The sequence below is a fragment of the Rhineura floridana genome, chromosome 4, assembly GCF_030035675.1.
Source record: "Rhineura floridana isolate rRhiFlo1 chromosome 4, rRhiFlo1.hap2, whole genome shotgun sequence".
Taxonomy (NCBI): Eukaryota; Metazoa; Chordata; class Lepidosauria; order Squamata; family Rhineuridae; genus Rhineura; species Rhineura floridana.
In genome coordinates this window covers 110,821,319-110,844,938 of record NC_084483.1, presented here as the reverse complement: position 1 = coordinate 110,844,938, position 23,620 = coordinate 110,821,319, and the positions used below count along the sequence as shown (strand labels likewise).

The window sequence follows — 23,620 nt, the reverse complement described above, 5'->3', positions numbered from 1 at the left end:
TTAATATCGTAGGCTTCTGTATTTTTAGATCCAGAATTGAGCTGCCCCACTAAATTGGCAATAAGAGTTGTAAGAGTTGTTAATAGGGCATTGGATTCTGCCACAAAGTTGGATATTTGCTGCATAGATTGGGTCATTGCTTGAAACCAATTTTCATTCATGGAGCAATGGCATATGTTTAAAGGGCTTTGGGCTTTAGAGTCTTCGATAACAGGTCTATTATCCTGCTGCCAACTGATATCCTTTGAAACGCAGAATGAGGATTCTAGGGGTGGCATCGAACTATGTTCAGAAACAGATGTAGATTCTAGTTCGTTATCAGGATAGAAAAATTTGAGCAAAGCCTCTTTGCCCATTACTCCAGCCATTTCCTGTGCTAAGTTGGGCTGGCCCTCCCAATGAGTTTGTACACATTCTAATGGGAGAGTGTTTGTGTTCCATTCCTTAGCATCATGATTTGGCTCCTCATCATTTGTAGGTTATATCGTGTCTAGATTTTGCTCATTTGACTCGATTATTTTCCCATGAGAGTAATAGTTTGTTATTTTAGACTGTTTCGATCTGTCAGGAGGGCATGCTGAGTTTGGGATTGGTGTAAGCCCTAGCTCTCTATAATTTCTTCCAGTGAGAACCATTTTACAAAGAGTCAAATTGAAGCCACTATTTCTTGTTTAGCAGCACTAACAATTGAAGATGTTTTGTCATGAAAATGAATGGTGTAGATATCCCTTTAATTTCCTAGCATGTCTGTCATTGGCACAATTGATAGTTCAAAGTTATACTCCTCTAATATCAGCTCATAACCATAAATAAAATTATTTATAGCAGTAGAGTCCAATGCAGCATGATAAATCTTATGTTTGTTACTGTCCTTGCGGTTAAATGTTGGCAATTAAAAGTTTTAAGGGAGTATTGCAGGATGTTTTCATTCAGCTCCCCTGATATACTTCGAAGGAAAATTCCGAGAGAGACTCGTTAAACAGCCTTTCCGGTTTATTTCGAAAAATTTTATCTTCATAATAGTTCAAGCACAGTTTGTTGATAAAATTTGTCTGTTGGTAGGTCCAATTAGCTGATAATTAATTAAAGTTTGTTGATATAATGTGGAGCTACCGAAGACTCACCCGACATCTTTGGAAGGCTGACCGGAAGTCCCCCCTCCAGTTGTAATGTTGTTCTATAATATGTTTTAAAAAAAGTCAATGTAGTGTGTGTGTGTTTTAAAAAGGGGGTGTTTTAAAAAGGGGGGCAGATTGTTAACAAGGACCAAGCAGTCTGAGCATATAACACCTGTTCTGGCTCACGTGCACTGGCTGCCAATATGCTTCCGGGCCAGATTCAAAGTGTTGGTATTAACCTATAAAGCCTTATACGGCGCGGGACCACGATACTTGTCGGAACGCCTCTCCCGATACGAACCGGCCCGTACTCTACATTCTTCTACGAAGGCCCTCCTCCGGGTTCCGACTCATAGGGAGGCCTGGAGGGTGGTGACAAGATCTAGGGCCTTCTCAGTGGTGGCCCCCGAACTGTGGAATGGTCTCCCCAAGGAGGTGCGCTTGGCGCTGACATTGTTATCCTTTCGGCGCCAAGTTAAAACCTTCCTCTTCTCCGAGGCATACTAATTTAAGTTAATTTAATTTAAAATCTGCTGTGATTGTTTTTAAATTATTTTATTTTATATGTTTTTGTTGTATTATACTATGTGATTTTATTGTATTTCCTGTGTTCACCGCCCAGAGAGCTATTGCTAGTCGGGCGGTATATAAGTCTAATAAATAAATAATAATAATTTTGAGTCACTGTATTTTCCCACCCCACTAGACAGATTACAATACTGACACCTTACTTTTCAAGGCATCGGGGGCGTATTTAGTCCTGGAGCCTCTTGCCCTATTCTAGGTATGGGGAACTTTTAGCCCTCCAGATGTTGCTGAACTACAACCCACATCATCCCTGGGATGATAGGAATAGGAGGGCCAAAGTTTCCCCACTCTATTCCTTTTCTGCCCACCCCTCTTCTCCTAGCAAACAGGTCTCCAGGGTGATTCCACAGCAGGGATAAAATGAGGAACAGGTGGGAAAAACCCTAATTCTGGGTATGGATACAGCAACAAGAGGAAGAAGTCACAGTATTCCTAGAAAATCAAAGTTAAGTGTGAGTAAGTGTGGTGCTTATGATTAAGGAGTGATTAGGATACATCATATTTCTGTACTGGTCATACAGACAGAACAGATGTCCAACAACACTTTCAACCCATATGGTTGCTTGGGATAGCAACATTGTTGTATTGTCCAACAAAGCAGTGTGCAACCTATTGGCATACTTGGGCATTTGCTGGACTCCCAGAACCCTGACAGGGGCCATTGCTGATGCCTCACCCCTTCTTTAATTTTTTTTCTGGGCCCAGTGCTCTGACCAGCACTGAGTTGCTGAGGCTGGTCACCATTTTAATTTTACACAATGCCCCAGACTGACACTACATCAGAGGCATTGTGAGAAATTAAAAAACAGTGGCCAGATTCTTCTATCCATCAGTGCTTGGAGTGCCTTTAGAGCCCTGCTGCTATGATTTCACCTCAGTGCCCAGGTAGTCCACCATGGCCTGCTGATGGAGGAGGGGGCCCACCCATGGGCATTTTGACTTTGCCCAGGGCCTTCTCAAACCTAGAACAGACCCTGCACTACCTCCAGGACTGCAATTTGTCCTCCTTGAGTACATCTCTCAGATCCTATGATGCAGCCACTCAGAGCAGTAAAAAAAACTGTGCACGTACAGATTGCACAGATGGTGCTGATAAAAGATTGATCCTTTTTTATGGTGTGAACTGTCAGGCAGGGTGATCCAGACCTTTCAAAAGCAATGTGTAGAATCATCTTCAGCCTAAGTGGCAGCTGCCAACACTGAAAAGCACAAATTGCTTACTTGTAGGATTGTTGGCTGTCAAAGCTGGAAGAATGATCAATGAAACACATTAAGATGAATAGGGCAACTAAATAAATATTTTGATTGGTTCTGTGAAGCTGAGCATTTGCAAGGATGCAAAGTAATGGTTAAAATGGCCAAACATACTTTATCTGAACTCATTTTTAATCCTTGTTCTGCAGCTGCCTTCTGAGGGTTTTCTATACCCATACTTGTATCAGCAATTTGGCTCTGATAGAACAGAACAGAACTCTCTCCCTGTATGATAAAGGCCACCATAGCAATTGCCATTCTAATGCTGTTGGTGTGGGTTTCCAAAGAGAATGGTGTCTTATCCTTTTTGCTATAGCAAGGGTTGCTAACCTTTTGGGGCCTGTGGGCACATTTGCAAAATGGAGGGAAGTTCTTGAGCACCAAGAACACATACGGTGACTATGCATACACTCTCTCTCACACCAGCAATTAAGTGTTTTCACTTTTTATCAAGCCTAATTGCAGTGGGAGGATGCTCTTCTTGCAGAGTACAGTTTGGGAGGCAAAAATTAACTTTCCCTCCACAGCTGCAATTTCCAGGAAGATTATCTCCTCCCCACAAATAGGCTTGAAAAAAGCATTCCTTTGGAGGCAATAAAAGGCTTGTTTCCAGCAGGAAGATGGGGGGGGGATTGAGCCCTGCTTGGCACCAGGAAAGATCTTTGCTGGCACATATGTGCCCATGAATGCCATGTTGGAGATGATCATCTTTTATCATTTTATTGTTTTTTAATTGTAGTTGTTACTGGTGTTCTCCACTTAGGGAATGCAGCTGAATTGATCAGTTGGTTATACATTTCTAAATAAACAAATAAAATACCACAGTATAGGAAGGAGTAAATTAATTGATTAATTGATTGTACAGTCTGCCTGCTGGTGCCCATAAAATGCTAGAAGTCATTTTATCATTATTTGAACAATTGAGATTATGGTGCATTATTCACTGGGTCAGGTTGCCCTCTTGATACTAAATAATCAAATCGGAGTCAATGCCAAATAAGGTTAAGATGGCAAAATAGTCCATTAAGAAGCACTTTTCCTTTCAATGTGTGGGAGCCTGCCAAATGTGCAGGGGGGAAATATCTTTGGACCAGTAAAGGCACTCTGGCACTTCAGCTTTTGATAGATGACAAAAGGTACATTCATGCTGCATTAAATGCGAGCAGCTCATCGTTCAAAGATAATTGAATGAGCAAGTGAGCAAGCAAAGTGAGCCAGCTCCTTCAAGGGAATTCTGGTAACATTTGCATCTATAGAGACTTCAGAATACATATTCAAGTCAGAATATTTTACATTTTTAGATGATCTGCATACATCTTATTATACAATCTTATCAGCAGGTATTAAAAATGTAAATGAAGTGCAGCAGGAATAAATAAAATGTTTTTTAAAAAACTTGGCAATTAGTAGCTAATTATTGTGATGCAGTAATGATCTGTGGCCAGCTCTGCAGATATCTAGCTCAGAGTGGCTAGATAACCAGCCAGATGGGCGACTAATAAATCGAATAAATAAAATAATAATAATATTCTTCCTGTTCACTGGGTATGAAGATGGGTGAGGGAGAATGAAATGGGATCCAACAATCTGTATTACTCTGTTGCTAACTTAGCATAATGGTTACTGTATCCACTAGCATAACTATTAGGCATGAATGATAATGATACTCTGCCACAAGGCTTACTGTTACTGCTCCTTTTTATGACAGTTGTACAAGTTTCCAATTGGAATTTTACTGTGAGACTCTCTCGGTGAATAACTGAAGCTGTTGTTTCTTGCAGATTGCATCCAGTAGTTAGGTCACATCCACACCATACATTTAAAGCACATTGAAAACTCATGGCTTCTCCCAAATAATTCTGGGAACTGTAGTCTACCCCTCACAGAGCTACAATTCCCAGCACCTTTAACAAACTACAAATCAAATAATCATAGAATCATAGAGTTGGAAGAGGCCAATAAGGCTACCGAATCCACCCCTCTGCTCAATGCAGGAATCCAATTTTAAGCATATCCAACAAGTGGCTGTCTAGCTGCCTCTTGAATGCCTCTAGTGTTAGAGAGCAATCCTGCCCCTTCAACTTCACATTTGCCAGGAGGGTCATAGACATATGACATATACTTACTTTCTGTTGATAGATTTATATGATGGTAGCTGAACTTGCCAAGTGTTAAGGGGTCTAGGTAGTTAATCCACCAAAGAAGCTTTGAAATAGTTAATATTTCACAAGTTGGAAGTCAATGTGTTTTCCTACAGTCCAAAGAGCACACTTGGCCATACACTTAGATGCAATAAATCAGCTCATTAAATGAGGTATTTAGTTTAACTAGTCCATTCATCATTCCATTTGTAAGAATTTTTGTCATGTGAGAACTTTATTGAACTTTGATATATCAGAAGGAAATTTAATAAACACATTCAGGATGCATTTCAAGTTTGAATCCTTGACTCATTTTCAAAAGGTCACAAAAATTGTAAAACAGTGGTTCCTAACCTTTTTTCCCTAAAGTCCATTTGAAATTTGTTGAAGATTTTGGCAGACCACTTAATGATTTTCTGCCTGTTGTAACAATTGTAATGTGATGTGCTAGATGCTGTATGATTTTTAATTGTATTTTTAAAGACAGGTCATGGACCACATTAATGAAGCTTGCGGACCACAGTTGAGGAACCTTTGCTGTAAAACATAAGACAACATATTATTTTCCTTGACAATCAAGACATCAGAATGAACATTAGTGTGGGTATTCAAAAGTCTGTGTTTCAAATAAAAACCTCAGCTCAGCTTCCTGAAAGGAAAATGCAAAATACATTAACAAAACATCAAAAATGAGGGATTTTGAGCACACTGCTGTGTTTTTATTGTCAAACCCCTGTCTTGCTTTCAAAATACTTAGTCAGAATTTTAAAATCCATATATCCTAGCAAAACTGTCCAAATAAACAAAATAAAATAGCTTGTACATTTATTTATACCCCACTCTTCAACAGCTTGCCAAGGGTTACAGAAAATTAAAATTACAATAAAACAAAGGCCTAAGTCCCACTCAGAGTTACTGTACAATCTAAATCCTGGATCTGCCAAGCTGGATGGGTTAGGATATAATGGAACTGTCCTTGCAGCAGAGAGGAGTCCATGATGCTGGTAAATCCCCCTTCCAGTGGAAACCTATCTACTCAAACAACCAGCAGGTATAATCAATCCACCTGACTGAGATGCCCTCGATGCTGCAGTTGGAGCCAGAAGCTTGGCAGCCAGTCATGGTTGTGGAAGAGTCGCCACTGGAGACATCTGGTGGAGCTGTACTGTTGTAGCAGTGGTGGCAGTGCCCCCTTGGAAAGCAACAATGAGGAAGGGGAGCAGGGTGGTGGCGGCAGCAGGATGCCAACTGAGGAGGCAGCTGAGGTGCCAGTGGATTGTCACTGTCTGCAGGAGGTGCAGGACATGGGAGTTATAATGGAGGAGGAAGGGAGGAGCATGATGTAACGGAGCTATATCTGGGAGTGCGGCCCATTCCCTGTCCTCAGCTGCTGGTGGAAGCCTGTGGCAGCTCTGTGGGCACAGGTGAGCAGTAGCTGTTGGATGATGTGCACCTTTTGTCTGTGAACTGATCCAGGTGGCTGAGGAGGTCACTGGCATGGAGATGGCACAGAGGAGTGACCTTACGGCTGACATAATTGTGCATCATTGGGGTTGGCTATGGTTGTGCATGTACTGTACTGCTGATGCTGCCGCTGAGGAGTCCCCTGACTCTGGTTGTGTGTGATGTCGTTGCACTTGAAGGGCTCCCCATTGGCGGTTGTGAGGGGTGTGTTTGCTGCTGTAGTTGCTCTGTGCTGCTATGCCTGCTTATGCTCTGTAACTGTTTCTGTACTTGTAATAAAGGCCTGGTTTCGCATCATCCTGTGTGTGATGTTGTGGTTCTCTGGCATGAGTGCAGGGAGAGGGTGTGGGGCAGCAAGGGGGGGGCTGCAATTGTCTGTTGCTGTGGTCACTTGCATATGTTTATGGTGTCACCATGGGTGCATAAGTCGGTGATTGGATGTGTGTGTGTGTGTGTGTGTGTGTGTGTTGGGTGGGACAGATATTTCTGCTGGGTGGTGTGTTTGGGTTGGCTGGTGGCAGAGGAGTTGGTATAGTTGCTGTGAGCATTTCTTTGGGGTGTCTGCTGGCATCTTTTTCCTTTTTATGCAGCCCCTCCCAGTTGGGTTTAGGTGCAGTGGATTCTGCGCTTGGGGATCTCCAGCAGCTGCACCCCTTGGTGGATTTTCATACTTTCCATTGCTCTGTTAGGCATTCTTAAACTCATTGATTTCCATGTGCTTAAGCATGCTTAAGGTTGTTTTGGATTTAGACAAAAAACAATAAAATAAATAAATAAAAGGCCACTATTAGCAAGCTGTACAAACACAGTGTAAAACTAAGCAGCTCAAAACATGTTTAAAAAATTGCAAATACAATTTGTATTTTCCAAAAAGGAAAAGTACAAATTCAGCAAACACTAGCAACCTTTAAACACAATGAGAAAGTAGGTATACAGTGCAGTCCCATACATGTCTGCTCAGAAGTAAATCCCATTGAGTCCAACAGGACTTATTCCCAGGAAAGTGAGGATAGGCAGAGCTTGGAAAAGTTACTTTTTTGAACTACAACTCCCATCAGCCCAATCCAGTGGCCACGCTGGCTGGGGCTGATGGGAGTTGTAGTTCAAAAAAGTAACTTTTCCAGCTCTGAGGATAGGTATAGGATTGCTGCCGAAGTATCTTTAAAAAAAAGGTACTGATGTATGCTGTCTGATCAGAGACTGGCAAACGCTCTCCAATTTTTACTTCTGACAGTAAGCCTCATTTAACCGGAAGACGTTACTGCAAGGTTAAAAGGTTGCTTCATGGAGACAGCCTTAGGACTATCTCCCTCCCCCCACCCTTCTCGAAACGACTTCCTGCTTCAAGGCCAGTACTCAAAGCCGAGTCGGCCAACGATGCGTTTCTTTTTTTGTTTCAAGGAAGACCGGAAAGCGAAAAATCAAAGGCGGAAACAGCCCTACCTTGTTTCTGCGGCTGCTGCTCGGTCATCTGACTGGCGTCACGTGGAGAAGAGGCGGAGAAGGGAACTGAGAAGATAAACCAAAGAGTAGCTCTTGCCCCATCATGTCTCAACCGGTGGATTCCCCCGTCCTTCTCTTCCCTGGGCTTCTTTGGCTGTGGCTACTGCTGCTGCTCCTCTTTTCCCATGTGCCCTCGCAGGGAAGCGCCGCTCGCTATGAACCCACGTGGGAGTCGTTGGATTCCAGACCGCTTCCCGCCTGGTTTGATGAAGTGAAGTTTGGCATTTTTATCCACTGGGGCGTATTTTCGGTGCCCAGCTTCGGCAGCGAGTGGTTTTGGTGAGGTGTCCCCCCACCCCGCCCCCTTTCCCTCTTTGTCTTACAGCACCAACCTGTGCCTCTTTCCTGGGAAATAAAGTTTCACTGGCTTGTCTCTCCCTTGAAGACAACACGTGCATAAGAGCGCACGAGAGATGCTGCCTTAGATGGGGCTGCTGATCTCTTTCCTAAATTGCGTTCTGAAAATGAGTAGTGCTGCCTCGTTTGCTCCCTTCTCTCTGGTGACGAAAGGCAGTTCCTTTCCCAAGAAATCGTGTGTCAACTGGTTAACTGTTACGTTTTAAAAGTGCTGGATATTAAAACTTAGCAGCAAGCCCTGCCTCTATGGTGGGTGAGTAGAGCTGGCTCTAGCTGTTCAATAATGTGTGAAACCAGGGCTTTTTTTGTGATGGTACTCACTAGTACGGAGTACTTGCACCTCTTTTTTTGGCTGCCCATGTCAACCATTTTGTGCTGGCACCCACAGCACTTTTGTCAAGGTATGAGTACCAGCACCTCAATTTTTATTTTTATTTTAAAAAACACTGTACAAACCTACTTTGTACTTGTTCAGATGCACTTTGTTGTTGCTTTATACAAATTGGGGGGGGGACAGGTATAAGAATGATCACTTGGGAAATTCTGCAGCTCCACCAGTAATTAGCATGAGGGCTGAGTTGTGGGGCTTGAGGAGCAGCTTGCTGTTCATTTAGTTCATTTAGTTTCAACTCTCAGGGTGCAACATCACATAACTTCAGCATAAACAAATTGGAATGAGTGCTCAATAAACAGTGGGTGTATAGTCTCCCTGCAAAATTTTTGCAAATAAATCAGAAATGCTCAATAAACAGGTTGTCTGGAAGTGACCTGAGCTCAAAAGCTGCAAACAAGTTCCTGGGAAAGAGCGTTGTTACATATGAGGCTTAAATTGGTTTGGAGTTTATGTAGATCTACGATGTAAAGCTTACATTGATTAGGATATAAATTTGATTTCTCTTCTCTCCATTCACATGTGTGGCATGAATGAGCTTGAGAGAGGCTCAAATGTGCTTTATAATCTGATGTACAAAAATGGTCTAAGCATTACTATGTTATGCACGAGATGATCCCTAATATAATTTGTGTGCAATCTTAACTGGTAGTGGGTGAAACTCAGTTTCAGAAGCTGAGTTTGACCAACAACGCCAATTAAGAAGAAAGCAGTAAATGCCCCTGGAATCTGGGAAGTGTTTGGAGCCACGAATTTGTGAGATGTCAGTTTGCCGACCTGATATCTGAACTCAGAACTTGTAATGCTTTTATAGTGCAAGCCTAAGTTCAATTTTATACCAGCAATGTGGTAAGGGAGAAATGGGTAGTGTCAGGAGCCTATGGAAGAAGGGAGAGGATTCCTTTAGACTTCATCTGTGGTTCCTATGCCAGTAAAAGATATGGTGCAAGTTAAAACACTCCCACTGAAGTTAGTGGAAAGGCCAAACCCATTGCCTGCAAACTCCACTTGCTCCTCACACACAGCCACCATAGAGCATAGGATCCTGACAACCAAGTGAACTAAGCTGATAGTCCAGCATGAACTGTCTGTTGGCATAACGGGACCATTTGATTGCTCTGCCAAATATATTTACTCACATGTGGCAGACTTTCTAAACCAAGGGTTGCCCTCAAGGTCTTCCCCTGTTTCCCACAAAACCTCTGAGGCCCCCACACACCCACCCATTACCTCTTGGTCATGAGGTGGGAAGGGTGGTTACCTTTTTCTCACTTGAAAAGTAAATAGAGTTAAAGGAGGAAGTTGGAAGAGTGGCACTTTCACCCTTCCTCTTTCTTGTCCTGCCCAGAGCCCAAGGCACGAGATGGAGGCAAGGCTTGGTTTAATTCTCGCTTTATTAGGGTGATGCTTACAGCCAAAGCAGTGTGCTTCATAAACCTGTCTACTCTAGCTCACTACTTTCCCTAGCTAAATTACCTAAACAGTCTCTGCAGCATGTGGGGAGAGTTGACTCAGCACTAGAGCCTGGGTGGGCACCTGCTTAAGTAGGGAAGGTCTTTGCCCGTAACCGATGGCTCCTCCGAAGTTCCACCCTCTCAAGGTTCCTTTTCTTGCGCCGTCTTGCACGGCGTGAGGGGGGGTGAGCCTCCCGATGGCACATCTGACAGTGGGGCTTCACTAGGTGATGGCCTGGCTTCAGGGAGTGGGAAGCTGGTTGGCGGAGAAACTTTTGAAGTGCCAGGCGGGGATTCCTGTGGGGACATGGGTGGCACACATGAGGGGTCGCTTCCCAATGGCTCAGGCAAGGAGTTCTCTGGTGGGCCTGGAACTGTCTCGATGGGGGGGCTGGCCGAAGGCGTCTGCAGGCCGACTGCACTCCCCCTTCCTTCAACGCTCCCAGGGACCTCGTCCTCATCTGACTCCTCTCCCTGAGCTAACTCCTCTTGCGCCTGGGGTGCAACATTCCTTCTCTTTCTGCTTTTCAAGGCTCAGACTTTTACCCAGGTCCTTTGGCAAAGTGAAGCATGCATACTTTCTCTTCCTGTGTTTGGGGGGACGGGGACAGAAGTGACAAGAACAGGCGACAAACACAGCACTCACAAAAATCCAAATGTGTCCACAGGCCTAAAAATATTGGTAACCCTTCTTCTAAACAGTGAGGTGACTCAGGTATAATGATTGGTTGCATCAATTTTCTTTTTTATATTTGTGTTTTATTTCTTTTGGATTGTCTGCAGTATTCCCTCCGAGAAGAATAAGCTACATTGGCCCTCCAGAGAGCACAGAAGTGAAGGACTTTTTTGTTGGAGTAAATTGCAGATATTTGAGGGCATAGATGCATATCTATATTTGCATAAATTTCCTTTGCATTTCTATTTACAAAGTATTTTGATTTTTTTAAAGGATTGGAGCAATTGAAAGTTAAATGGGAGGGGGGATAATACTGAGGACAAATGGTGTATGAAGGGAGGGGCAGATGTTTAGGGGAAAAGAGGCTGGAGAGCTTTGCAAGGTACCAAAACCTTCCCCCATTCCAAATCCCTGCCCAAATTCAGTACTGTTCTTGAATCTCCAGTATATACACTGGTGTTTCCAAAATTTATTGGTGACTATGAGGAGGCCTAGAAACCTAATTTGTGTTAAAAAGAGAGAGCATCCTGAAGCTCTCTGTATGTGGCAAGTTCTGCTTCAGATACTGGTTTCTGCACTTGTATATGCTAAACCCATGATGTGTAGATTATACAACCTGCTTCACATGGGGAAGAACCATAGCTCAGTGGTGAAGCTTCTGCTTTGAATGCAGAAGATCTTGGGTTCAATTTCTGCCACCTGTAGATAGAGCTGGGAAACACCCCAGTCTGAAATCCCAGACAGCCACTGCCAGTCAGTTTAGACAGTACTTAGCTAGGTGGAACAATGGTCTGACTTGGTATAAGGTATCTTCCTATGTTCCTTATATGCCACATGTTCAGGACAGCTGCAAGAATTTACTCCAGAGCATGTCTGAGTCTATTATTTGGGAGCTTCTGAATACTTCTGCCTTTGTGTGTAGATACTATGTTCTTTTCTCTCCTTTGTAGGTGGTATTGGCAAAAAGAAAAGAGAGACCCTTATGTACAATTTATGAAAACAAACTATCCTCCTGGATTCAGTTATGAGGATTTTGCCCCCCTGTTTACAGCAGAGTTTTTTGATGCCAACCGGTGGGCGGACGTGTTGAAAGCTTCAGGTGCTAAATATGTTGTCTTGACTGCAAAGCACCATGAAGGTAAGCTGGATGTATTTATTTTGCAGCTGAGTAATTTGGTTTATTTGCAGTAGCAGAAGAAAAGTTTGGGTGGGGTTTTCTCATTCAGCTGCTTAGAATATAAATGTTTTATTCTGTTGTTCCAAACTATACAAGGAAGTAGATGACTTACAGTATGGTGATAGTGACACTTATATCCCACACTTTGTCCAGGGAGGATGGTATAGAAGGGCTAATCCCATTTTATCCTTTTATCAACCCCGTAAGGTAGTTTAGGCTGAGAGGGTGACTGGTCCAATGTCCAGAGAGTGTCATGGCCTGGAGATCTCAACACTGCAAGACTAGTGTTCTGTCAAATGCATCACACAGGTTCCTCTGTCATATTACTTTTTCTCACTTTAGGAAACAATATTTGGGTGCACTCTGAAAAAGCTAATTTATCTTCGTGGTTACTCTAGTTTAAACAGGAATGCAAAATAAAGGAACACAATATTTTTAAAATGCATCACCACCACCATCATTGTTATTCATCCTAACATTTATTTTCTAGGTTTTACACTGTGGGGATCTAAATATTCTTGGGCTTGGAATGCTGTTGATGTTGGACCAAAACGGGACATTGTGGCTGAATTAGCATCATCTATTAGAAATAGGACTGGCTTACACTTTGGATTATATCACTCGCTGTTTGAATGGTTCAATCCTCTTTTCCTTGATGATGCCTCCAGTATATTCATAAAAAAACAATTCCCAAGTGCCAAGTCACTCCCAGAGCTGTATGAGATTGTGAACAAGTACCATCCAGAGATTCTGTGGTCAGATGGAGATGGCAAAGCCCCAGATACTTATTGGAACAGCACTGGCTTCCTAGCTTGGCTTTATAATCACAGGTGCGTTCATTCCCTCTCCCCTTGAAATCATGCATTTAACCTTAATGTTTGAAAGAACCTTGTTTCCTAACCACTGCTTTTCATAACTTTTTCTGCAACTCATTGCTTTAGGCTGAAATACTTATACATAATTTCCTGCAAGGAAGTCTCACTAAACTTACTTCTGAGTAGATATGCATAGGATTTAACTAACCATTTCATGATACATATTCTAATTTACTAATCTAAAAGAAGACACTGAATGAGAGAATGTTGTATTTCATACTACTTCCTTGTGGCCATCCAAACATTGCAGGCTTTTGGTGGGAGACCCTGTATAAAAGTTATTTGCTCCTTGCTGACTCTTTAGATGAGCTTGTTATTTCTGACCTGCGGCTCCACAGCTCAGGATTCCTGGACTAGATGCAGAACTATAGGGTTTTTTAGTAGTAGGTTAGGGACATTTATAACACAGTGCCCTGGCTTCTTCCTTTCAAATGCTTGAAGCCATTATGAGATTTGGCCCAAAGCTGCTGGAAACATTTGCCTAAACCACCTTCGCCCAATGTGATGCCCTCCAGATGTCTTGGACTAAATCCAGCCATGCTGGTCCGTGGTCAGCAGTTATGGGAAATGTAGTCCAAAGCATCTAGAGGACGCCAGGCTGGCAAAGGCTGAAGTAAACTAGCCTTCCTCAACCTTGGGTCCCCAGAAATTGTTGGACAACAGCCCGCAGCATCTCCAATAACTTGTGGAGACTTGTGGCAAGGACTGGTTTAAATGCACCTGAATAGTGCAACCCAATCTGCCTCATCCTTCTTGCCATACGTATTCTGCAACCAGGAGTCTTCTAACAGTGATTCTTCATATGCTATCTGAAGCCCCTCCCTCTGCCATGATTGAAGAGCTATGATTGTGGAAGGGCTGTGTGTGTCCAGTGGCACATGCAGAGGAAAGGCTAGATAAGGCCCTAAGTTGCCTACATACGATTGTTAAATTATGCAGCCACAAGAGTAGCTGTATACTATAGCCTGCATGGATTTTTTACATTCCACCATGTTAAATTGAAAATACCCCACATGCCATTCTGCTGCTTTCCATCTGCTCACTTCAAAACAAAATAATACAAAATTTATAGTCCTGAACTCAGAAACACTTGCTTAACAACCCTCTTAAGTTTTCATGGCAATACACAAAACACACAGAGAGAGTCCAGAGTTTAAACTTGGAAAACAGGAGTAAAAAGATCCAGGCACCTGTTGGACTTTTTCTGTCACAGGTCTCCTAAATTATTGAAATTAATAAAGAATTAGCCAGGTTCACAGAGCATCTGTAATCCTGTTACTGACCTTACCCCATATTCTGACCTTTATCCTTTCCAGTTTAAAAGTTAAAAATAATTTTAATTAATTTAAGAAAATTAACATTGGAGTCTATGACAGGCATGCTCAGTAAGGACCAACTGTCAGTGTTTTAAAAACTAGTTTGACTGCTGTTTGGCTTAGCTAATCAGCGTCAGCTTGGGTTTAAATTTGGGTGGGAGAGTGCCTGTGTCTGCTATAGAATCAAAAAAGTGGGGGAACCCCCCCAAATAATAATACTGTTCACAATGTTTTCCTTTTGGAAAGTAAAGTATTTATTTTATGCTCCCTCTGCCCCCCCCCCAGGAGGAAGGAGAGGCAAGAGAAATGGTGGCAAACCGCACCAGGGGAGCAATAACCTTTTACCTGCCTCCATGGTCAACATAATTTCAGTTTTCTTACACTTTCACAGAGTGGGGATGGCGGCTTACAGGCTTCCCTTGGTGAATTCTGACTTTCATACTGTGTTTATATATATGTTTATGTATATGGATATTGTTTATGTTTTTTGTTTTGTAAATTAATTTGATATGTTATTTTATTGTACCTTGTGTATTCTATTATAAACCACTTTGAGATCTTTTAGATAGTAAGCGATCTATAAATGGAAATAATAGTAATAATAACAACAATAATAAAGTATTTATTATTATTATTATTATTTAGATTTAGATTTAGATTCTGCCCTCTCTCCCAGTAGGATCCCAGGGCAGCAAACAAAAGCACTAAAATCACTTTAACACATCATAAAAACAGACTTTAAAATATATTTAAACAAAACAACCATTAAAAACATATTAAAATAAAGCATCTTTAAAAACATTTTAAAAGCTTTAAAAACATGTATTTTTTAAAAAAAGAAGATTTAATATTAAAAAGCAATTCCAACACAGATGCAGAATGGGATAAGGTCTCTACTTAAAAGGTTTGTTGAAAGAAGACGGTCTTCGGTAGGTGCCAAACAGATAACAGAGATGGCGCCTGTCTAGTATTTAAGGGGAGGGAATTACAAAGGTTAGGTACCACTACATTAAAGGTCCATTTCCTATGTTGTGCAGAAGGGACTTCCTGATAAGATGGTATCTGCAGGAGGCCCTCACCTGCAGAGCACCATGATCAACTGGGTATATAAGGGATAAGACGGTCTTTCAGGTATCCTGATCCCAAGCTGTATAGGCCTTTGTACACCAAAATCAGAACCTTAAACTTAGCCGGGTAGCTAATAGATAGCCAGTGCAATTCTTTCAGTAGCAGGGTGACATGTTGGTGATACCCTGTCCCATTGATCAGTATCGCTGCTGCATTTTGCACCAGCTGCAGCTTCCGGACCAACGTCAAGGGCAGCCCCACATAGAGCGCATTACAGTAATCCAGCCTGGAGGTTACCAGTGCATGGACAACAGTGGTCAGGCTATCCTGGTCCAGAAATGGCCTCAGCTGTCTTACCAGCCAAAGCTGGTAAAAGGCACTCCTAGCCACGGAGGTCACCTGGGCCTGTAGAGATAAAGATGGATCCAGGAGCACCCCCAGACTACAGACCTGCTCTTTCAGAGGGAGTATGACCCCATCCAAAGCAGGCAACTGACCAATTATCCGAACCCAGGAACCACCAACCCACAGCATCTTCATCTTGCTAGGATGCATAGTCAGTTTATAGGCCTTCATCCAGCCCACCACCAAGTCCAGGCAACGGTCTGGGTCTTGCGCAACCTTTCCGGATTCAGATGTTACGGAGAAATAGAGCTGGGTATCATCAGCGTACTGCTGACACATTGCCCCAAATCTCCTGATGACCGCTCCCAAGCACTGCATATAGATGTTAAAGAGCATGGGGGACAAGATGGTACCCTGTGGCACCCCACAACATAACTGACAGGGGCCCAAAAGACAATCACCCAATGCTATTCTCTGAAAACGACTCTAAAACAGTGCCTTCAATGGCCATCTCACCAAGCCGGCCCAGAAGGATACCATGATCAATGGTATCAAAAGCCCTTGAGAGATCCAGATAGCAGGGTTGCACTCCCCCTGTCCTTCTCCTGATAAAGGTCATCCATCAGGGCGACCAAGGCTGATTCATTCCCATAACCAGGCCTTAACCCAGATTGGAATGGGTCAAGATAAACTGTTTCATCCAAGAGTACTTGCAATTGCTGCGCCACAACCCTCTCTATCACTGTCCCTAAAAAGCGGGTATTTGCAACTGGTCAGTAGTTGTCACAAACCAATGGGTCCAGGGTGGGCTTTTTCAGGAGTGGTCGGATCACTGTCTTGTTCAAGGCGGCTGGAACCACTCCCTCCCGCAATGATGTGTTGACCACACCCTGGATCCACTCGGTCAGACCCCCTCGACAAGCTTTAATAAACCAAGAAGGACAAGGGTCGAGAGGACATGTTGCTGGCCACATCATCGCAAGCACCTTGTCCGCGTCATCAGGCTGCATCAACTGAAACCATTGCCAAGAAGTTGCAGCAGACGTTGCACTGGGCATCTCACTACAGTAGATGTGGATGAGGCATCAAGTAAAGGGGCTTTCCCTCTGCCCAATGCCCACCCACCCAATCTCCTCACCTCCCTACACTCCTCCTCCTTCCCCTTTCTCCCTATCCTTACCCTTCTTCCCCTTCTCCTCTCCCTGTTCTCCTCTTCCTACCTCTTCCTCCTCCCCTCACCATTGCAGCCCTCCCTCCCCCCATGGTCAGTTTCACCTATTGTGAGCATCATTGCAGGGGAGTAAATCCCATTGAACTCAATAAGCATGCAAATGGTCAAACCTGTCCTCCACCTCTCGCCTGCTCCCCTCCTCTCTGCTCCCCTCCTCCCCTCCCCCTTCCTTCATCACTTCCTTCACCCCTCCCTGCTCCTGCCCTCCCTCTCTCTATCTTCCTCCCTGGTCAGTTTCACCTATCCTAAGCATGATTGCAGGGCAGTAAATCCCACTGAACTCAATAAGCATGCAAATCAGTCCATTCTCAGCAAACTTGCACAGGATCCCATTTCTTACCTCCTGGATTAAAAAGCAGAGAAATTCACTAATAGGCGAAAAAAAACCCCTGCGGTTTAAGAACCTACCTATAGCCAATAGATTTTTTTTAGCAAACTTTAAAAAGCAGGGAAATTGAGCAGCTATAGTGAATGCACCAGGGGAGCAGGAGACCTGCCCTCCTCTCTGAGATACTGTACTGCCCTACAAATTTGTAAAAACGCAAACAAAATTTGGATTGATCTTTCACAATTCAATCCACTTGTAGCTTGAAGAAATTTGATAACATGTTCCTCTGAGCATATGGTGAGTGGTGGCAACACCTGCAATCAGGACTGTATCTCCAAAGATGGAAAATTACATTTTTGTATGTTTGTTGGTGTTCTTCTTAATTTGCTTCTTTCCTGTGTTTACTGCTGTTTCTACAGAGAATCTAACGTGGAAAATTATATTTTACTCATTATTCATCCTAGAAATTTGTGTCAAATGTATTTATTTTATTTTCAAAGCATTTTTATTGGCCAATGTCATATGATGGTGAAGACAGCCTTTTGTGTTTCAAACTGGAGGTTATGTTCTATTTCTATTTTAGGTGCATTAACAGTTGCATCTGAAACTGATGATGTTATTCCCTAGGAGAATTTAATATATAATTATTTAATATTTAACATCTTTACATCTTAACCAGTTTAATACTTTTTTAACAGTTAATATTTTAGTATTGAGTTTTGTGCTCGTCTATGTGTTTAATTATGTTTTGGTTTTTTTGGTATAATTTTTCTGCATTTTTAGTTGTTTAATAATGTTTTAATTGTATTGGATGTTTACATGTTGTGAACCGCCCAGAGAGCTTCGGCTATGGGGCGGTATAAAAATCTAATAAATAAATAAATAATAATAAGCTCTGATGTAAAAACAATTAAAGTATGTCGCTATTTTAAGCAATGAATGTAGCTGCTGGAGAAAACAAAGTTGGCCAGCCCAAGATGCATATTTTTAGCCTGCTATGCTTAAACCACTCCACTTAAGGAAGAGTGGGCATGGTCAATTAAAAACATAGAGCACACCTAGAAATTTGCTAGAATATTTTCACCTCCCACTGTTTTATCTTATGCAAATTGAGACACTTATCATGTCCACTAGAAACTATTCTGCAGAATAGCCAGTGCCATTATTCCACAATTGTTTTTGGAGTTTTTAGTGTAAACCATGCAAAGTGTTGCTGTACTTCACATATTCACAAAAACAGAAGAAAATAAAATAATTTGCAATAGGGAACTTCACTAAAATTGCAAACATATTTAAGGTGAATAACTGAACTGCATTACCTGTCTTAATATTGTTGGTTCCTCCCTGCTAAAACAGGACAGCATATGTCTTGTTTCTGTTATTTGGGCTGATTGCAGGTGTTGCCATCACTCGACATAAGCTCAGAGGCACATGTTATGAAATTCTTCTAAGTTACACAGGATGTGGATTGGACTGTGAAAGACAACCCCAAATTGTGTTTGCAAATTTGTAGGGCAGTCCAATATCTCAGAGAGGAGGTCAGGTCTCCTGCTATAGCTGCCCAGTTTCCCTGCTTTTAGAGTTCGATAGAAATATCTGTTGGCTATAGGTAGGTTCTTAAATAGTGGGGGTGGGGGTCTATTGCCTAATATTTTCTAAGCATTCCAAGCAAGTCTAAGTAGTTCAGAGAGTCCACATAATAGGACTTTCTGCCAATTAAATAACTTTCAGTTGATTAAATCATCTGTTCTGCTGTGCTCATTACCTTTTTCCCCCCATCAAGGATCTCCCTGAAATGTCAGAATTGACACGTGTCTTCACTTTGGTTTGTCATCATTTTCTGACATTATATAATAATTTTTTTAAACTCTGCCCCGGTTCAGTACCCTAACATAGTGGAAAATCATCTTCAGTGCATGACATTGTGCAAATGCAAAAACTGTTCAGCAAATAGGCGCATGCTCAATATGCTGTTAATGCCACGATGTCCCCTTCATTTTTATTTTACCCAGCATGGTGAGCATGCCTAAATAAGTGCACGCTGGCAACTTTGCATTTTTTTAAAAACAACCACCCTAATTCTGGATGTGGCTTATGTGAAATCTCTGCATCAAAGGTCAGGTGGTATTGGCATGAATAAAGTAAATAAAATGCACTACCTTAACCTTCCAAGGAATATTTGGGAAGCAGAGGTCTGTGTTGTTGTTCTGTTGCTTGGAGGACAACGAGGAATGCTAAATATCCCAGATCTGAGCTTAGTACTTCCCCCTATCCACTTAATTCCTTTTTCAGAATTAACAACTATTGGTGTACACACACGCACGCACACATGCACACATACATACACTTGCAATGTGGCTGACTGGAGTGACTCATGCTACTTCATTCTTGCTCACCATTAACCTTTCACGAGAATAATGTTTGCCTTTGAGTACCCTCTGGGATGTTGCCAGATGCCAGGCAAAATGTAAAATAACAAAGTGTTACTGCCTTGAAGGGATGATAGCATAGAGCACCTCGATGTCATGCTCCTGGTCCTCCTCCAGGTGGCGATTTCAGCACAAGTATGTTTTGAAGCCAAGGCTGAGGGATTTAAAAGTATCAGTTACATCTGTTGGGAGTCAAAATGAAGTTCAAGTGTCAAATATTCAAAAAGAGGATTGCAGTTCTTTCAAAACTAGTGCAAAAATCTTGGACGCTTGAAGCGGATTGATGTCTTTAACAAACTAGCTTTTCCAAGGTAGATAATTTGTTTTCTCTCTTGATATTGCAAAGGAGCTTATGGGAGTACGTATATGTAGAGTTTCCATAAGTGCAGCATGCTATAGCAGAAACAATGTGGTTGTTGTGCTGTATTGCATCCAGATGTAGTGGTTGTTTTTCTATGTCCAGAAGTGTATAATCACCTAGGTTAAAATAATTCAAATTTTTCCTAATGTTCCAGCCCACAGGTTGTTAGAAAGATCCTACCCATCAGAAAGAATTTGAGAATAGCAAACTGCATACATTGGATCTACTGTGCGTCCTGTTAAAATAAACCATACACAGAGCCATGGACAGTATTTTTAAAATACTTTTGCTTCTGCTTTAAAAAAAAACACCTTTCAGCAAAGGGGGAAAAGAATTAGAGTGAAGGAAAGAATGGTGGCATCCATTTCTTTTGTGCAAAATCTGAAAATCAGATCTAGAAGAAAGGTGATTTCAGAATACACCAGTGCTGACCTAGAAAGAAGACCGTACAATTCAGGACCCAGAATTCCAATGATAAATTCAGATAGGGAGATTTTTGGAAGCATTTCTCCTAATATTTGAACATTAAATCCATTGATATCAATGCACTCAAGTATATTTCACTCTGTTGGATAGTGCTTATAGCCAAATTGTGCTATGTATGCAGCAGGACAGTCTTCTAAGCAGCTATAGGAAGGGAGAGAGATTTCTGTGCTCACCTATTTTTATTTTTCATAGCTGGTAATGGAGGATCCTTGCAGGCCTGGGATTCTAGATTGCAGGCACTACATATAAATAATATTTTTTTCCCCAGCCCTGTTCGGGACATAGTTGTAACAAATGATCGCTGGGGAGCTGGCTGTGTTTGTAAACATGGAGGCTATTACACATGTGCTGATCGATATAACCCAGGACACCTTTTGCACCATAAGTGGGAAAACTGCATGACAGTCGATAAACAGTCATGGGGATACCGGAGGAATGCGCAGTTGAGCGATTACCTGACAATTGAAGAGCTTGTAAAGGTAAAGTAAGACACAGAGAGCAACTGGGGCTGTCAGTCCTTGGATTTTCCCTCCAGAAAATAGCCAGATATTTAAAAAAAACAACTTAAAGGATTATATTACTTCAAGGCAGTCAAGATACTTGATGCAAGGAAAAATGCATCTCTTTTTCTTACACACCCTGGGGGCAAACTACACGTGATATTTGTCATATAGCTTGCTATTTTGTAGCTGATTTTTTAAAAAAACAAAAACAAAACAAAACCCAAATGATACATTGGTAGAGGGGAAGCCAGGGGAGAGGAGGCTTTAATCCTTTATCTCTCCTGGACTGGAATCCCACCTCCCCTTGCCTGCTATTCACAATGGGAGGAAAGCTAGGCATAGGAACAGAGGAAGCTGCCTTATACAGTCAGACAATTGGTCCATCTAGCTCAGTATTATCTACACTAACTGGCACTGGTGCTCCAGGGTTTCAGGCAGGGGTCTTTCCCAGCCCTACCTGGAGATGCTGGGGATTGAAGCTGGGATCTTCTGCATACAATGTAGATGCTCTGCCACTAAGCTTCACCAGAGCTTGGAAAAGTTACTTTTTAGAACTACAGCTCGCACCAGCCCAATCCAGTGGCCATGCTGGCTTGGGCTGATAGGAGTTGTAGTTCAAAAAAGTAACTTTTCCAAGCTCTAGCTTCAACCCTTTCATCACATCCCCTCTTAGCTCTTTCTCCATTTTCATTGTTTTCTCATTTTTATCTGCACCATTCTTGTTTCTTTTCTCTCTCCTTAAAATCAAACATTTTCAATGGGGAATGTAGGTCTTGTACATCTCTGTCCCTCCCCCCAGCAACTCATTGCCACAAAACTTCAGAAGAGTTAGCTTGTACAGAATGCTGTGACCTGTTTCCTGGGATATGCAGAAAGGCAAGGACATAGTCAACCCATTTTGTGTGACTGCACTAGTTACCAATTTGCTTCCAAGTCTATTAAAAGTTCTGAGTTTACCTGAAAAAAGTCCTTCATGGCCTGGGCCTTGCATATCTCAGATACAGCCTGCTAGTCTATACATGCTTCTTTGCCAAAGTTCCGCTACTAGAACCCTGCTCAGAGTGAGGTCAGGCATCTTGTCTACAGAGAAAGTTCCACTTCCCATCTTGGGATAATGGAACAGCTTCCCTGACAAATTTGGCAGCGAATCATGTCCTTTAGAAGGGGCTGCAGGACCAACCTTTTTAGAAAAGTCTACCTGAGGTGAATGGGACAAAATTTGAGTAATGTTAATTGCTACTTCTGTGATAATTTACTTGAATACTAGCTTTCATTCATGCGTATATATCTCAAATGTTCTTGTGCCGAGGTCATGCTTCCCAAAAGCTGGCCATTGTAAGAAAAGGTTGCTTGACTGGATGGGCCATTGGACTGATCCAGCAGGCTCTTATGTTTTATGATCTACTGTTGTGCATCACCTTCAGCACAGGAGAGGTGGCATGCTGTATGTGAGAGCTTTTAATTTTGTCGAAATGCTTAATGGACTCAATGAATTTTAAATTGTGTGTGTGTAGTGTTTGTAGTTACCTCCCATGAAAGAAATTCTTAAATCTACTGCATACACATTCTTATGGATCTCAGCCACACCCTTCAAATTAAATGAGCAAACAAAATTCAAAGGGAAACACTGAAATGAAGAGGATTTGGCTTGGGATGAAAGGTAATAAAGCTGGTCTTGGTGCCATAGTGCAAGAGGCGATGTTTGCTTCTCAATTTAAAGGGCTGGCTGCCACAAAAAAGTACTAAAGAGCCTGCTGCTAAAAAGTTGGTGATTCACAAAAGGAGCACTTCCAGTTGAACAGCTAGACTAGGGCTGGGGAATTTGTGTCCCTCCAGAGGTCGTTTGACTCCAACTCCCATCATCCCTGACCATTGGCCATGTAGCTGGGACTGATGCAGGTTGGAGTCCAACATCCTCTGGATGGCCACAGATTCCCTATCTGTGAGCAAGACCTTGTTTGAACCTACCAGCAATGTTGTAACAGAAACTTGAATTTAGGCCTAACAACTTATGTAAATATGCCATCTTGAGAATGTCTCAAACTTTGGGCAACTGTGTTCGCAATCACATTGCAGTGGCTTTTATTTTCTCCCCCCTCCCTCCTAAATAATTTCAGCAACTTGTAGAAACAGTGTCATGCGGGGGAAATCTCTTGATGAACATTGGGCCCACCCATGATGGCCGCATTCCAGTTATTTTTGAAGAGCGCTTGAACCAAATAGGCTCTTGGCTGGCAATCAATGGGGAAGCCATTTTCAGCACTAAACCTTGGAGAGCCCAGAATGACAGTGCCACACCAGGAGTATGGTAAGTCCATGAAGCAAAAATGCAGAAAGTGTTAGACCAAGGAAAATTTTGCTTCTGTTGATGTTCAGTGATATTTAGTGGCAGAGAGTTAACATCACTAACAGTGTGATCCTATCTATGTTAACTCAGAAGTAAGTTTCACTGTGTTCAGTGGGGCTTACTCCCAGGTAAGTAGGTACAGGATTTATTTATTTATTTATTTGATTTGATTTATATCCCACCCTTCCTCCCAACAGGAGCCTAGGGC

General features: G+C 42.3%; 1 protein-coding gene across 2 annotated transcripts in view; it reads left to right on the top strand.

The window, feature by feature from the left end:
- The window catches only part of FUCA2 (alpha-L-fucosidase 2), a 35,691-nt gene that overhangs the window by 7,558 nt on the left and 4,513 nt on the right, over positions 1 to 23,620 (top strand). The window contains exons 1-5 of one of the 2 annotated variants that reach the window (XM_061624030.1): positions 7,883 to 8,347; positions 11,897 to 12,084; positions 12,614 to 12,953; positions 20,831 to 21,041; positions 23,183 to 23,373. In XM_061624030.1, coding sequence (XP_061480014.1) covers positions 8,112 to 8,347; positions 11,897 to 12,084; positions 12,614 to 12,953; positions 20,831 to 21,041; positions 23,183 to 23,373 — 1,166 coding nt within the window. In that variant the 5' untranslated portion in view covers positions 7,883 to 8,111. Of the gene's footprint in view, positions 1 to 7,882; positions 8,348 to 11,896; positions 12,085 to 12,613; positions 12,954 to 20,830; positions 21,042 to 23,182; positions 23,374 to 23,620 lie in introns of those variants that run through there. The other variant, XM_061624031.1, reaches the window with a different exon arrangement.